The sequence below is a fragment of the Rana temporaria genome, chromosome 12 (genome assembly GCF_905171775.1).
Source record: "Rana temporaria chromosome 12, aRanTem1.1, whole genome shotgun sequence".
NCBI classification, from domain to species: Eukaryota; Metazoa; Chordata; class Amphibia; order Anura; family Ranidae; genus Rana; species Rana temporaria.
This window is the reverse complement of record NC_053500.1, coordinates 97312858-97329411: the sequence shown is the minus strand read 5'-3', so window position 1 is coordinate 97329411 and position 16554 is coordinate 97312858. Positions and strand designations below refer to the sequence as shown.

General features: G+C 44.3%; 1 protein-coding gene and 1 non-coding gene across 2 annotated transcripts in view; one reads left to right on the top strand and one right to left on the bottom strand.

Annotated features, from left to right (window-relative positions):
* Positions 1–4080: 4080 nt before the first annotated feature.
* TRNAC-GCA lies at positions 4081–4152 on the bottom strand. The gene has a single exon. It is a non-coding gene; the product is annotated as a tRNA-Cys (tRNA).
* A 216-nt stretch (positions 4153–4368) lies between these two features.
* Positions 4369–16554, top strand: part of LASP1 (LIM and SH3 protein 1) — a 271510-nt gene continuing 259324 nt past the window's right edge. The window contains exon 1 of the mRNA XM_040329778.1: positions 4369–4612. Within this exon, the coding sequence (XP_040185712.1) occupies positions 4544–4612 (69 nt within the window). The 5' untranslated portion in view covers positions 4369–4543. The remainder of the gene's footprint in view (positions 4613–16554) is intronic.

The following is a 16554-nucleotide window of genomic DNA, read 5'->3' as shown; positions in this document are numbered from 1 at the left end:
GGGGGGTTGGTTTGTCCTGGGGGGAGTCTGTACTAATGGGGGGGTTTGTCCTGGAGGTCTGTACTAATGGGGGGGGGGTTGTCCTGGGGGGTCTGTACTAATGGGGGGGTTGTCCTGGGGGGGTCTGTACTAATGGAGAGGGGGGGTTTGTCCTCCTGGTGGGGTCTGTACGAATGGGGGGTCTGTCTTGGGGGGAATCTGTACTAATGGTGGGGTCTGTCTTGGGGGGAGTCTGTAATAGGATAGGATAGGAATCTGTACTAATGGAGGAGGGGTTTGTCCTGGGGGGTCTGTACTAATGAGGGGTGGTCCTGGGGAGTCTGTACTAATGGGGGGGGGGTTTGTCCTAGGGAGTCTGTACTAATGGAGGGGGATTGGTTTGTCCTGGGGGGTCTGTACTAATGGGGGGGTTGTCCTGGGGGGGTCTGTACTAATGGGGGGGGTTTGTCCTGGGGGTCTGTACTAATGGAGGGGGATTGGTTTGTCCTGGGGTCTGTATTAATGGAGGGGGGTTGTCCTGGGGGGGTCTGTACTACTAGAGGGGTGGTCTGTACTAATAGAGGGGGTGGTTAGTCCTGGGTGGTCTGTACTAATGGAGGGGGTGGTTTGTCCTGAGAGGGGTCTGTACTAATGAAGGGGGGTCTGTACTAATGGAGGGGGTGGTTTGTCCTGGGGGGTCTATACTGATGGAGGGGGGTCTGTACTGAGGGTGGGGTTTATACTTAGTGGGGAGTCTGCACTGACGGAGAGGGTCTATACTTAGTTGGGGGAGTCTGTACTGAGGGGCTATTATAGGTGGTGGAAGGGGGGGTGACACCATGTTTTACCGCACCGGGTGACACCAACCCTAGTGACGCTACTGCAGCTGTGGGCTCTTCTTTTCCCCCTCCTTCTCCCCTCCCCCCTCCCTTTCTCTCTCTCCTCCTCCTCACGCGCGATGCTGTACTAGTGAGCAGCTCTTGCCAGCACAGCCGCCCACTATGTTTCTTCCCCTGCCTCCATATCAGCCAGGGAAGAAATAGAATAGAAAAAGGAGCAGAGAAGAGGATTGTGGGACATATAGTCCTGAGGACTGGCAGCCCCACTGTAACAAAGAGACTGCAGCCCACACAGCATGCCCAGCTAAATGGGAGAGAGAGAGAGAGAGAGAGAGAGAGAGAGAGAAGGCGAGGAGCCCAGGAAAGCTTTCAGGGAAGTGCACCCAGGCCTCCAGAGGGAGAGGAAAGTGCTGAGAGAACACCATCAGAGAGAGAACCCCACTGCCATCCGCCACCAGAGTGAAAGCCACACAGCCTAGCACCATCCCTGGTGGAGAAAGGATTGGAGTCATTGCCAGAATACAGATCTGGGCTCTACCCAGCGGAGTCGCCACGGCAATTCAGAGTGAGTCAACTCCGGATCAGAGGAACCGTTGTTGCTGTATCTCTGGGTCAGGTGAGAGGGCGATCAGCCATTATCTACTAATGTCCATAGGAACTGCAGTCTCTGACCATCTCCTGTATTATATCTGCAGTCTCTGACCATCTCCTGTAGTATGTCTGCAGTCTCTGACCATCTCCTGTAGTATGTCTGCAGTCTCTGACCATCTCCTGTATTATATCTCCAGTCCCTGACCATCTCCTGTGTTATAGCTCCAGTCTCTGATCATCTCCTGTAGTATGTCTGCAGTCTCTGATCATCTCCTGTATTATATCTCCAGTCTCTGACCGTTTCCTGTAATATGTCTACACTCTCTGACCGTCTCCTGTAATATGGCTGCACTCTCTGACCATCTCCTGTACCATGATTGCAGTCTCTGACCGTCTCTTGTATCATGTCTACAGTCTCTGACCATCTCCTGTATCATGTCTGCAGTCTCTGACCATCTCCTGTACTATGTCTCTGAGCTCTTTCTAACAGAAGCCCTCTCTGTGTGCATCAGAGGTCCCATTAGTGTATGCTCTTCCAGTATTTTCTTTATTGTTAAAAGATCATGGGAGGATCCCAGGGTAACAAAGACTTTTTAGGGGAGCATCTCTGTGTTTGAGTCATTGCCATAGAAACAATTGTAAAGGGGAGGAGTTGGTAAGATGACCATGCGCATGTGGGGCGCCTGAAATATTTCTGCACCCAGGCGTCTGTGACCCTAGGATCGGCCCTGCCTACAAGCTTTAACCAGTGCTCAGCCAGACACTGATAGAAGTCACAAGACTGCAATATACTGCTGATAAGAAAAGGTATGTGCGACGAGCCAGAACCGCAGGGGAACACGTGAGGTGCACGGTGGACCGATGAGAGACAGCAATAATACAATTCATCGGTTTACTCACGGTTAGCAGAAAGCCTCCGTGGGCCGGTCGCACAGTGAAAGGGAAGACAGCACGAAATCCTCCGGGGCACGCTCTGCGATAGGGAAACGCCAGCCAAGATGGTGGTTCAGGTGCCTGTGATGACAGGGGTGTTTAGAGTGCTTGTGGCGGCTGGGTCCCTTGATGGTATTTGCCGTGACGCCAGTACCGTTATTGGTAGTACAACCAGTTGTAGTAGCAATGTTGAAGAATGAGATAGACAGTGGTAGGATACAACTCTTACTGCGATTGGTTTTGGTTGCTGCGATTGGTTTTGGTTGCAGTACAAACATCCAGTTAGAATACAGTCTCCGGGTAAATAGAGGAATTCTTCTGATCCACTGCTAATAGGCTTTAGTAGGCCTGGACTCAGGCTGTGGTTCAGTATAATGGCTGTGGCCTGTGGTTCAGTATAATGCTTACTTGTTCTGGTCCCTTTTGAATCCAGTGACATTGGTGAGGTTGCCGGTGGCTAAGAAATCCTTCACCTTTATACTCAAAGGTCTTTGCTGCCGATTACTGGCTGTTATCCTTTGATTTTAGCAGTTCCAATTTGTCCCTTCTCTGGACTGACCTTCTCTCACCTTCACATTCTGCTTTCTCTCTGCACACTCTCTTCCTGAACTGAACAACTGACCACGGATAACCTGAGCTGGGATAGATATCCCAGAGTGGTGCTATCCCCATCTTGTGGTGGGAAGTATGAAGCACACTTGACCAGCCTATGAACAGGGATAACACAGGTGTAGCAATTTAAAATGACATGCAATATAGCAATGACAAATAAGTAATACTTTTGCAGTTCCCACATGTCCTGAGTGGGACGCTGCATATGTAGCAGTTTATATTTACTAAATATATTGCATTTCCATATTAGAGCTGGTTCACACTGGGGCGACTCGTCAGGCGGCTCAGCTGTCAGGCTCAGCCGCCTGACAAGTCGCGTCCCATTCTGTACAATAGAACCGTTCTGATAGGAGCGACGCAAGTCGCTCCGACTTAGAAAAAGGTTCTTGTACGACTTCGGGGGCGGCTCGGGGCGATTTGAATTGACTTGTATTGCAGAGTCGCCCCCGAAGTCGTGCCGCCGCAGTGTGAAACGGCTCTTAAAAGGGTGTTCCAGCCTTTTTTTAAGTTCATTAACAGTCAGCAGCTACAAAAAGTGTAGCTGCTGGCTTTTAATAAACAGACACTTCTCTGCTCCACGGTTGCAGCGATGCGCCGGCCGGGGCTTCGCTCCTCGCCCCCCCTTGCCGGCCGTCTTCATTCCTAGTGTGGGCACCCGGCAGTGACAGCTTTCGGCTTCACGGCCTGGTACCCACTGCGCATGCGCGAGCGGCAATGCGCATGTGCAAGCGGAGCGGTGCCGTCCGATTGGACAGGCGCTCGCCTACAGGGAGGGGCTGCAATAAGGCGATTAAGCTATTCGCCTTACCAGCCCCTCGGCGGAAAGAGGAAGTGGGACAGGAAGTCCCACTTCTCCTGAAGCCCCCACTCCCCCTCCCAAAAAAATTACATGCCAAATGTGGCATGTAAGGGGGCATGGAGTGGGTTAAGCGGAAGTTCCATTTTTAGGTGGAACTCCGCTTTAAATTATGTAGCAGTTTATATTTACTAAATATATAGCATTTGAATTTCCATGTTTTGTGGGAGACCAGATATAGTGAATGCAGGCTTCTGGGTTTAGTAACAATTTAATACAAAATCATAATCTTTGCAGTCTGAATTGAACAAATAATGAGAAAAAAATTTGAGGGGGCACCCGGATTTGAACCAGGGACCTCTCGATCTGCAGTCGAATGCTCTACCACTGAGCTATACCAACTGTTGGAAATCAAGGCAACATTAATATAACTAACCTTCCTTGACAGCACACCGTTCATATACTATATACCTTATCAATATACATACAAAGGTTACATTGTATGAGAAAAGAAATGATGGTATGATAACATCAGCTCTCTCGTGCCTTTTAGTCCAACAACGCGCACACTCCCACACCACCAAGAAACGCCCTGAGCAGAAGCGCGCTCCCGCTCTCTGCACGTTCTCGCGCCCCCGCCCCTCCTATGTTTGTCACGGACAGCGCGGCAAAGAGACAGTCAGAGACCGCTAAGAAGAGACTGTTGAAGTGTTCTGAAGAGAGAAGGGAACCGGACGGGTTGTAAGAGACAGCCAGCACACTACCATTAAGCAAACTCTCCATATCTGACATTATGAACCCGAGCTGTGCCCGCTGCGGCAAGATTGTCTACCCGACTGAGAAAGTCAACTGCCTGGACAAGGTAATTATCCGCCTTACCCACCCAGTGTGTCTTGTAATACAGGTCACGTATGGGCCCTCTTCCCATTATATGGGCCCAGCAGATGTATCATGGGTCCAATTACACGTATTGTGCACAGTCCAATCTATGTTGTTCAGCGTGTGTCACTGTCAATTTCTACACAATAAGCCGTGTATCTGTTACCTGCAGTATGACTGTTGTGTGTATTAGGTTGTACAGTATACAATCATTGTAGGCCATGGGTTGCATTCCATGATGGCTGTGCATTGGTGTGCCATGACTGTTCCATTATCAAATGATGTATATGGTATAAGCATTACCATACCATGGTGAAAATAGATGTGGTGCAGCACATGAGAGGTTTAGCTGAAAAGGTAAGCACCCTTTCAGCTAAACCTCTCGTGCTGCACCACATCTATTTTCACCATTCACAGCATTTCTATGAATTCTCCACATATTAGTCATACACAATACATACCAAAAAAAGTCAAGGACATTGCTCCCAACCGTCTTACTCAGGAATGCCCATTTTGTAGATTATCTCTTGCATAGACCCAGAATTGTATATGGTCCTCCTGCTGCTGATATTTAGTTACCTGGAGGCCCTGCATCATTTATGTTCCCCATTCTATATCCTGACACCTTTATATGGACCTGGAAGGCTGTTGCTCCAGCACAACACAGCTGTCTTGTCTGTTCTGATCCTTCTTCATTTATTTATCAATAATATTTTCATATCTTCCATTTATTAGGTAATAGTATAAATCCTCTCTCTATTTATAAATATAGGTATTTTATACAACGCTGACAATTTGCGTAGGAATTTTACATATATTGTACATTCACATAAGTATAAATATTTTCTAATCTTTTTTTCAATTTTTTTATTATTTTTTAAGCCTTCTATTTTAGTTATAACTAGAGTTGAGCGAACCCGAACTGTAAAGTTCGGTATGGACTTTGGGTTTTACCCTAACCCGAATAATTGCTGAAAGTTTGGGTTTGGAGTTCGGGGAAAAAAATGCGCTGAAGTCCCCCCAAATTCAATAACCAGACCCTTTAGGTCTGGTATGGATATTAAGGGGAACTCCGCCGTCAAGGGGCTCCACGCCATTTTTTTTAAAATTTGGGGTGGAGTTCCCCTTAAAATCCACACCAGACCTGAAGGGTCTGGTTATGGATATTTAGGGGGAACCCCACGTCATTTTCTTTTTTTAAATTGACGGTGGGGTTCCCCTTAATATCCATACCAGACCTAAAGGGTCTGGTTATTGAATTTGGGGGGACCTCTGCATATTATTTTTTTTTTTTTTTTTTTACTAAAAGTCCGTGTCCAATTGACTTCAATGGGGTTTGGGTTCCCGAACCCGAACTTTTTCATTTTTAAAGTTCGAACCCGAACATCCAGGTGTCCGCTCAACTCTAGTTATAACATTTTAAGATTCTTCATCCCTCCCTTTTTTTTTTTTTTATAAAGGCTAAATTTACCCTAGCATCAAAAGGAGTTTAAGTAGTATTTTTGCTACCCATGCACGACAGTCAAAATTGTGTGCGTTGCAGTGGCTAGTGTTGTTCACACGGTTGCGTCAAGCCAAAATTGATCTAACATGTATTTTCGGCTGGCTTTACCGCTCCCCCCCAAATCCCTCCATTCATCTCCATGTAAATGCACCACACACACACACCCCTATGATGTTTACAAAGTTCTTCCAGCCCAATTGATAGTACAAGACTCCATACAATAGAAAACCAACACAGAGGGTTTTTTATTATTTTTTATATATTTTTTTTACGCAATGCAAACTTGTCCAGCACAATAAACATGTCTTATGCTGGCCATACACTATACGAAAATTCGGCCGACACTCAGGCGTTAAGAAAGATCTTTCGTTTTTCGGCCAGTTAATGGTCACAAAATCGATAATCGTTTGGACGTTTTTGAGCCAAAAAAACGAAGGACAAGTTTGGAAATTTTCTGCCGAACGAACGATAAATAGGGGAAGTTAATGTGTTTCCTGTCCGAACCTTTTTTTTTTTTTTTTCTCATGTCCACTGAACGATTTATCGGTCAATACATGATGGCACTATCGTTTGCGCTCACGAACGAACTTTCATTTTTCCAAAGTTCGTTCGGACGATTTTTCGTGGAGTGTATGGCCAGCATACGCACAATAGGTGCATTAATGGGCACTTAATTTTCTTTGCACATTTAAACAACTAACTAATCAAAAGTATGTTATGTGCCATGGATCTGGTAAAGATATAGCAGCATTTTTTTTTGTATTGAAGCAAAGTTTTTATTCTACTTTGCAGGAACATGCTTGTTTTAATTTATTTGGCTTTGATTGTCTAGAGCTGTTTGACTGTTATTCTCTTTTAGATATCTTTTTTTTGTTTGTTTTATGACTCTGTACAACATTCTTATGGGTAGCTCACATCACAAGTGCCTTATTGCAGTTGATAGGACTGTACGTGATTGTTTTGCAACTGCAACGTCTCTATCCCTTGTTGCTTCATGAGTGTAGTGCCCCCAGCCTGTGTGAATGATGGTTTCCTCCCTCCCCCTGCTAGCCGCCATGTATGCGGAAGTCCGTCCATCCTGGCATCATCTCCACAAATGCAAATTTTTTCCCAGTGTTAACTCTTTCATTTCCTAAGCCACTGCCCCCACATCTACGATGCTCTTGAATTCTTTACTACCCCCAGTAGTAAGTACATAGTGGTTCGGACTTAGGCAGTGTACCTTTACACAAGAAAGGTTTATATTGCATTTTATTTGTCAGGCTATAAATCTAAAACAGTAATGTTGCTGTCATGTTTGACTTATGCATTTTACCATTACCAGGTGTTGGTGAGATATGATTTATGATGGGTTTTTAATGGTAATTTGCAGGACAAGCTGTGCATTAATGGGTCAAAGCTGGCTGGCTTCATGTTTCATTTGAGAGCTGAAGAGTTGAAGCATGTATGTGTTTTAAAGGGGTTAAGTAGCCTCGTCGATCCACCCTTGCTTAGCTTGACCCTTAGAGTTCACTTTCCCAGGGCTACAAAATCTTCCAGTAACAACTCCAGCCTCCTCAATCCACTAAACATCTTTTTATGACTAGCTTCTGTTCTGTTGAATAGTCTTGTGTGTTTCTCTGAATGCATGTATGTCTGTATGTCAGTAAGTTTACATATTTGTTTTAGAGATCGTACCCATTTTTTACATGTTGGAACATTAGACCTGTTGCACAAAAAGATTTCAGTGTTAATTGACTAAGCTTGGAGTTCTCTGGGATTTTTTTTATTTTTTTTTGAAGAAGAAAGTAAGAAGATTTTAAGTGATATTCTGGATATCTTGCACCTCTTCTCTCTGAATTCTGGTATGCCTCAGTTCGGGCGACAGATTCTTGTACCCGTTATAAACAGGTACATGAATCTTGTGCATGCAAAGAGGTTTGAGTATCTTTACGATGAGCTTCCTCCTCGCCGCTATCACACAGACAGTGCAGTGGTGGGGAGTTTGAAGCAGGGTGGGAAAACCTGAAGGGGAAGCTAAGGTACTAGTTACCCACCAGGTCCACTCCTTTTCTGTTTGTCAGCAGGCAGTGTGCGGATCCTTGGCCAATAGACAACCTAGTATTGGCTAAAGAATCCATTCACCGTCTGCTGTCAATAACAAGGAGAAAATTGACCTGATATGGTCACTAGTGTCTTGCTTTCCCCATCAAGCTCCGCCAATCTAGCGTCACTAGTTGATACTAGGCTGTCGGCCGTGAAGAGTTGACAGCATCCTTAAAGCAGAAGTTCCGCTGGAAATTTATTATTATTATAATTTTTTTTTTTTTTTTTAAAGCCAGCAGCTACAAATACTGCAGCTGCTGACTTTTAAAAAAAATGGACACTTACCTGTCCAGCGCGCCTGCGATGTCATCAGCCAAGACCGAGCAATTGCTCGTCCCTCCACTGCACCCGCCGCCATCCTCGGTTAGGGAATCGGGAAGTAAAGCTTTGCGGATTCACTGCCTGGTTCCCTACTGCGCATGCGTGAGTATCGCGCCGCCGCTGGGCCCCGCTCTCTCCTGGGACTTTTGACATTGCATTTGCTATAATAATTACAATTAGAATCGGCTGGTTTTATGTAAAAAATACCTCCGTACGTAGCGTGTGGTATATTCGTTCCCACCGCCACTTCCGGGTACGATGCTGGCGGTGGGCGTTCCTTATTGATGGACAGGCATGCGCCGTATAGAGCCGCACCAACGTTCGGCTTCTTTCGGCATCTCGTGACGCGATGGATGCGTCGGTCGGATGCCTGTCCATCAATTAGGAACGCCCACCGCCAGCATCGTACCCGGAAGTGGCGGTGGGAACGAATATAACAAACGCTACGTACGGAGGTATTTTTTACATAAAACCAGCCGATTCTAATTGTAATTATTATAGCAAATGCAATGTCAAAAGTTTATTTTTAGGGGAACCACCGCTTTAAAGCGGAGCTCCACACAAAAAAAAAAAAAATGGAGCTTCCGCTGTTCGGAACCCTCCCCCCCCCTCCAGTGTCACATTTCAGGGGGGGATAACTGTCTAAGACAGGTATTTGCACCCACTTCCGGGAATACCCCTACCCACAGCCCCTGCTGTCTTCTGGGAAACACGCTGTTCCCAGGAGAGAGCGGGGCCCAGCGGCGGCGCGATACTCACGCATGCGCAGTAGGGAACCAGGCAGTGAATCCGCAAAGCTTTACTTCCCGATTCCCTAACCGAGGATGGCGGCGGGTCAGTGCTGGCACAGAACAACGCTATGATCTGTTGGACTGTTCATTACCCATAGAAGTACAGTGGGGACGAGGGTGTAAAGTGTTCACGCTTAAATTTTTTCAGAGAAGCTGAATAAACCTTTAAAAGTTGGTCTTAATTACCTCCATTTCATAGATACAGTGCCTTGCGAAAGTATTCGGCCCCCTTGAACTTTGCGACCTTTTGCCACATTTCAGGCTTCAAACATAAAGATATAAAACTGTAAGTTTTTTTGAAGAATCAACAACAAGTGGGACACAATCATGAAGTGGAACGAAATTTATTGGATATTTCAAACTTTTTTAACAAATAAAAAGCTGAAAAATTGGGCGTGCAAAATTATTCAGCCCCCTTAAGTTAATACTTTGTAGCGCCACCTTTTGCTGCGATTACAGCTGTAAGTCGCTTGGGGTATGTCTCTATCAGCTTTGCACATCGAGAGACTGAAATTTTTGCCCATTCCTCCTTGCAAAACCGCTCGAGCTCAGTGAGGTTGAATGGAGAGCATTTGTGAACAGCAGTTTTCAGTTCTTTCCACAGATTCTCGATTGGATTCAGGTCTGGACTTTGACTTGGCCATTCTAACACCTGGATATGTTTATTTGTGAACCATTCCATTGTAGATTTTGCTTTATGTTTTGGATCATTGTCTTGTTGGAAGACAAATCTCCGTTCCAGTCTCAGGTCTTTTGCAGACTCCATCAGGTTTTCTTCCAGAATGGTCCTGTATTTGGCTCCAATCTTCTCAGTCTTCTCCTTGTATGAGCTGAAAGTTTAGAGGGACGGCCAGGTCTTCGTAGATTTGCAGTGGTCTGATACTCCCATTTCAATATTATCGCTTGCACAGTGCTCCTTGGGATGTTTAAAGCTTGGGAAATCTTTTTGTATCCAAATCCGGCTTTAAACTTCTCCACAACAGTATCTCGGACCTGCCTGGTGTGTTCTTGTTCTTCATGATGCTCTCTGCGCTTTAAACGGACCTCTGAGACTATCAGTGCAGGTGCATTTATACGGAGACTTGATTACACACAGGTGGATTCTATTTATCATCATTAGTCATTTAGGTTAACATTGGATCATTCAGAGATCCTCACTGAACTTCTGGAGAGAGTTTGCTGCACTGAAAGTAAAGGGGCTGAATAATTTTGCACGCCCAATTTTTCAGTTTTTTATTTGTTAAAAAAGTTTGAAATATGCAATAAATTTCGTTCCACTTCATGATTGTGTCCCACTTGTTGTTGATTCTTCAAAAAAACTTAGTTTTATATCTTTATGTTTGAAGCCTGAAATGTGGCAAAAGGTTGCAAAGTTCAAGGGGGGCCGAATACTTTCGCAAGGCACTGTATGAAAATTGGAGGGATTTGTGAATTTGGCGCATTAAAAGCGCAACTTAGAAACATTTTTACAATAGAACTTTCTGAATTTGCCGCACGTTAAGGGAAGTAAAAGATTTTTATTTTTTCAGATTGATACTTGCCTAGGTGGATGCAGCATTGGACCCCCAGCGCCTCTGCTCTGAGAACCAAGCGATCAAATGCCTCTGATCACTCTGTTTTCAGAGCTCCGTGAGCAAAGAACTGCAGACTGTCACAGCTCTCTGGTCATCTCCTTCCTCTCTCGTTGGAGCGCTGGACTGTGGAGGGGGCAGGGGAGGCCAGCTCAGGCTCTCAGCAGCTCAATGAGAGGCTGAGCCAGATGTCAGTCTTTATTGTTGCCTGGACTGACATCTGTGACGTCAGCAGAGAGCGGACATCAGCCTGCTCTCTGCTGAAAAGAGGTCACAGGAGTGCAAAACAAATTGTACTCCTGTGATCCATAGGAGAAGTACAACCAAACAAGCTTTGGCTGGACCTTTCCTTTTAAGCTACTGAAAGGGGAGCTCCACCCAAAAAGGGAAGTTCTGCTTTATGCACCCACCCCCTTCCTATGCCACATTTGACAGTACCCACTTCCGCTTGGTTCGCTCAGGCAAAGTTCTCCTCTCCCTCCCGTGCAGCCTTCTGGAACATGTCACAGGTCCGACCATTCAGTAGGTGTAGCACGTAGGGTCGAAACAACTAATCGATTATGAAATTAATCGATTTCAATTTTCATAATCGATTAATTGGCCAGTAACATAATGGTGTTAAACTAAAATTAGCCCTTTATAGTACAAAAAAGCAAATCGCTACTGTAAATATTACTTTCACTGTCCCACAGTAAAAAAAATGAACCCCTTACAGTTGCGATTATTTGCTCTTTTTGTACTTATTTTTGTTTTTTTAACCCCATTATGTTACTAAACATCTCGGGCCTGGGTTCACACCTCTGTGTTTTTGGTGCTTTTTGCAGAAACGCACTACAGTTCATTTACATGTTTTTCTATGGGACACATTCACATCCATGATTTTTTTTTTTTTCAGCTGCTGCGTATTTGGAAAGGGCAAGGACTTTAATGCAAAACGGTGCTATTTTGTTTTTTTTTTTTTTGGTTCAAAATACTTCAATGGAGAAGCTGCAGAAAAGCATGTAATGTGTTTTTGCGCCAATTTGTGTTTTGTAATCTGCCCAACAACAAATTGGCCCAAAAAAAATGTAAAAATGCTATTTTTATTTTTAAGGCGATTAGATTAATCAAAACAACAATAATCGGCCAACTAATCGATTATGAAAATAATCGTTAGTTGCAGCCCTAGTAGCACGACTCGCGCATAGTGCAGTGCGCACCTGGCTGTGAAGCTGCAAGCTGTCACATTTGGGTACCCGCAGTTAAATTGCCAGCGCTGGGGAGAGGAAGAGATTGTTCGGGTGACCCCGTCGCTGGAGTGAGTGTGTTTTTAGAGAGTCAATAGCTACACTTTTTGTTAGAAATGCACTAAATGGAAATTTTGGTGCTGAAAATGGAGGATGCACTTGGCCGAAAACGGAAAATTACAATTTTTAAAAAAATATATACATTTTTAAATAGAATTTGTGCCATTATTGGCACCTTTTAGCACAAGTAAAGTTCAAGAAAAATGTATCTAACACACCCCTGTTACGTTTTTGATGCGGCTTTTGAGTCACATGACCTATGAAAACACCATAAACATAGTAAAATTGTGGCAGAATCACTTGCGGTGTCTGTGCCATTATTGGCACCTTTTACTTTTATTGGCAAAATGTTTATAACACCATTTTTTAGACAAAATGTTTCAGCCGCCAAAATTTTGGTGCATCTCTACTTTTTGTAGCTACTAGCCTCATGCACACTGGACGTTTTTAATGTTTTTACAGCAGCTGTTTTTGGCAGTAGACGTGTTTTTTTTATTTATTTTTTTTTTGTTTTTTTTTTCCTACACTCATTAACCACTTGCTTACTGGGCACATATACCCCCTTCCTGCCCAGGCGAAATTTCAGCTTTCGGCACTGTCACACTTTGAATGACAGTTGTGCGACGTGGCTCCCAAACAAAATTGACGTCCCTTTTTTTATTTTTATTTATTTATTTATTTTTTTCACAAATAGAGCTTTCTTTTGGTGATATTTGATCACCTGTGCGGTTTTAATTTTTTGCGCTATAAACAAAAATAGAGCGACAATTTTGGAAAAAAAGGCAATTTTTTTTTTTTATAATAAATATCCCATTAAAAAAAAAAAAATTTTTTTTTTAGTTTAGGCCGATACGTATTGTTCTACATATTTTTGGTAAAAAAAAAAAAAAATCGCAATAGGCGTATAGTGATTGGTTTGCGCAAACGTTAGAACGCCTACAAAATAGGGGATAGAATCATTACTTTTACTTATTTTTTTTTTTTATTATTATATTTTTTACTAGTAATGGCGGCGATCTGCGTTTTTTTTAATTTATTTTTTTGTCACGACTGTGACATTACGGTGGACACATCGGACACTTTTGACACATTTTTGGGACCATTCACATTTATACAGCAAACACTGCTATACAAATGCACTGGTTACTCTATAAATGTGACTGGCAGGGAAGGGGTTAACACTGGGGGGCATCAAGGGGTTAAATATGTACCCTGGGAGTGATTCTTACTGTAGGGGAGGGGGACTGACTGAGGAGGTGACCGATGGTTGTCCCTGACAGGACGTGGAGCTCTGTGTTTACACATAGAGCTCCACGTCCCTGGCTCTGTGACTGCCGATCGCGGGTGCCTGTCGGACATCGCGGCCACCAGGCACGTGCATCGGCATGTGTGTGACGCGGCGGGCGCGCACATGTGCCGCTGGCAGGACAGACGGCCTCCCGGCAAGACAGAGCCACGGCCTCCCGGCAGGACAGAGCCACCTTGTGGCCGTATATAGTCGGCTGCAGGGTGGGAAGTAGTTAAACTCTCCATATTGTCCTATGTGTCAGCAGTTTTTGAGCAGTAAAAAAAAACAAAAAACTAGTGGGTTCTGAGAGACGTTTTTTAGCTGTAAAAACACTCGAAAGCTGATAAACTCTCAAAAAGTCACTCACCAGTGTTTAACGTTTTTGAACCACTGAAAAAAAAAAAGCTTAGTGACAAAACGCGAATAAACGCTATTGCAAAAAATGTTGAAAAAAGTTGAAAAACTCACTGCAAAGCTACTGGCATGCATGAGGCCTTAATAATTACAAAAATGACTGGAGCGCTTCTTTAAATGGGTGGCAGGGATTTTTGGATGTGGTACAAGCCATTGCCCATAGTGCCAGAAAAATGTCATTGGGGATTTATGGCATTCCCCTTTGTGTTTCAAGACAAGCAGCTACATGTAAGCTAAGAAAGATTAGCAGAGCAAGGAATGAAGTTTGTTTAGTAACTAATCAACACTCCCCTTTAATGTCCACAGTCTTTTTAACCACTTCCCTACCGGCGCATTGTAAAATGACGCCGGTAGGAACCCTCTCTCGATCCGGGTGGACGTCATATGACGTCCTGTGTTCCCGGCGATCTAGGGTGGGTGCGCGCCGGTCTCCTCCGCTTGTGAGTCCCCTCCCCACTACAGTTAGAACACATCTTAGGGAACATATTAACCCCTTCAGCGCCCCCTAGTGGTTAACCCCTTCCCTGCCAGTCACATTTACACAGTAATCGATGCATATTTATAGCATTAATCGCTGTATAAATGTGAATGGTCCCAAAAACATGTCAAAAGTGTCCGATGTGTTCGCCGCAATGTCACGGTCACAGTAAAAAAATCACAAATCGCCAATACTAGTAAATACTAGTAAAAAAATTTAAATCTATCACCTATTTTGTAGACACTATAACTTTTGCGCAAACCAATCAATATACGATTATTGTGATTATATATATTTTTTTTTTACAGAAATATGTAGAAAAATACATCGGCCTAAACTGAGAACATTTTTTTTTTCTTTTTTTTTATTGTGATATTTATTAAATAAAAAAGTAAAAAATATTGTGTGGGTTTTTTTTTTATAAATTGTTGCTCTTCTTTTGTTTATAGCGCAAAAAATAAAAACCGCAGAGATGATCAAATACCACCAAAAGAAAGCTCTATTTGTGGGGGGAAAAAAACATAGATTTAGTTTGGGTACAGTGTTGCATGACCACGCAATTTTCATTCAAAGTGCAACAGTGCTGAAAACTAAAAATTGGTCTGGGCAGGAAGGGGGTGAAAATGCCCTGTATGGAAGGGGTTAAATCGCCTCTTAAATTTCTTGACCAGGGGTCCCAGAAGTTTTAAAACTAAGGGCCAGTTTGCTGGTCACCGCACTGTGTGAGGGGTGGACTCTAGTCACTCTGTATCAGATTAATAAAAGACCTCACCACTCATTGGTGTCAGTGGAAACAATAGAAGACCCCAGAACTGCAAATATGCAGTAGACCTTCACTGGTCTTCTCAATGCAGAAGCTATTGCACGGAAACCAGTGGGGTAGTAACTGGCTCACAAGCCCATTGTTCGGAACAGCTGATCTAGACTAGGGGTCCCTAACCCCCGGGATGCAAACCGGTACTGATCCCTGGCCCTTTTTAGGATTTGAGCACAGGTATATCTTATTTCTGTTAGGAATCGGGCCTCACACCATTCACATGGGAGCAGAGATCTGCTGGAGCGCTTTACCGCTCTGGCAGCTGTCTGTTCCCGGCTGTAGCAGGTGGCAGTGTGGTGCACGACTCAGTCCATCACATGGCCTCCTACGCTATTTTTTATTTAAAAATTTTCATGAGATTTAGCATGGTTCACTGTGTTAAAATGCAGCAGGTCTGCATTTTAACGCAGCCATATGCAGCAGCGCAGTGTGAATGGGACACAATTGCAGTGAAACGTCTGTCATCGCACACTGTGCGAATTGGCCCTACAGCGGCTTGCATTGGCATAAAATGCCAGTGTCAGCTGAGAATGGGGGTTAGGTCAGGAGGATCAGTGACAGGCAGGCTCTGCAAGCAGGGGGAATGCTTGTATTTCAGATTGGTGAGCCCCTCATTTGTATCGATCCCTTACTTTCCTGAAAAGCAGCAGTAAGTGACCAGTACTGATCAATGCTGTGTCCGCTCATGACATAAGCAATACTAAACATCGGTTGTGTGTTTAACCACTTGCCTACCAGGCACTTAAACCCCCTTCCTGCCCAAGCCGTTTTTCGGCTTTCAACGTTGCACATGTCATGCTACACTGTACTCCAAACTATTGTGTTTTTTTTTTTTTATCATTTTGTTCACACAAATAGAGCTTTCTTTTGGTGGTATTTAATCACTGCTGGGTTTATTAAAAAAAATAAAAAAATGTTTCTTACTTGCTTTCCGTCAGTAAATTTTGTAACTAAGTAATTTTTCACCTTCACTGATGAGGCGACATTGATGGGTGAGGATGCTGCTGATCGGCTCTCTTCACCACACACTGTCAGTGTGAGGTGAGGAGAGCCCATTACCCGCATCTCCGTGTTTACATGTGACCGGCTCTGATTGGACACAGCCGATCACATGGTTAAGGACCTGCGGACGTGGATCTTTACAGAGATCACGGTCGTGCCGCGTGATAAACGCGCTGCAGGCGCAAAAAAGCGCCCGTTCTGGGATGCCGTCATATAACGGCGTCCCAGAACAAGAGCTGCACCGCCTTACCATGTGTGTTCACAAAAATAAATTCAAAAGAAATATAGATAAGCTGCTGGCACTGGTCACATTCTCATACATATAGGTGAACTAAGGAGGGAAAGCCTCCAAAAGGCAATTGCAAAAT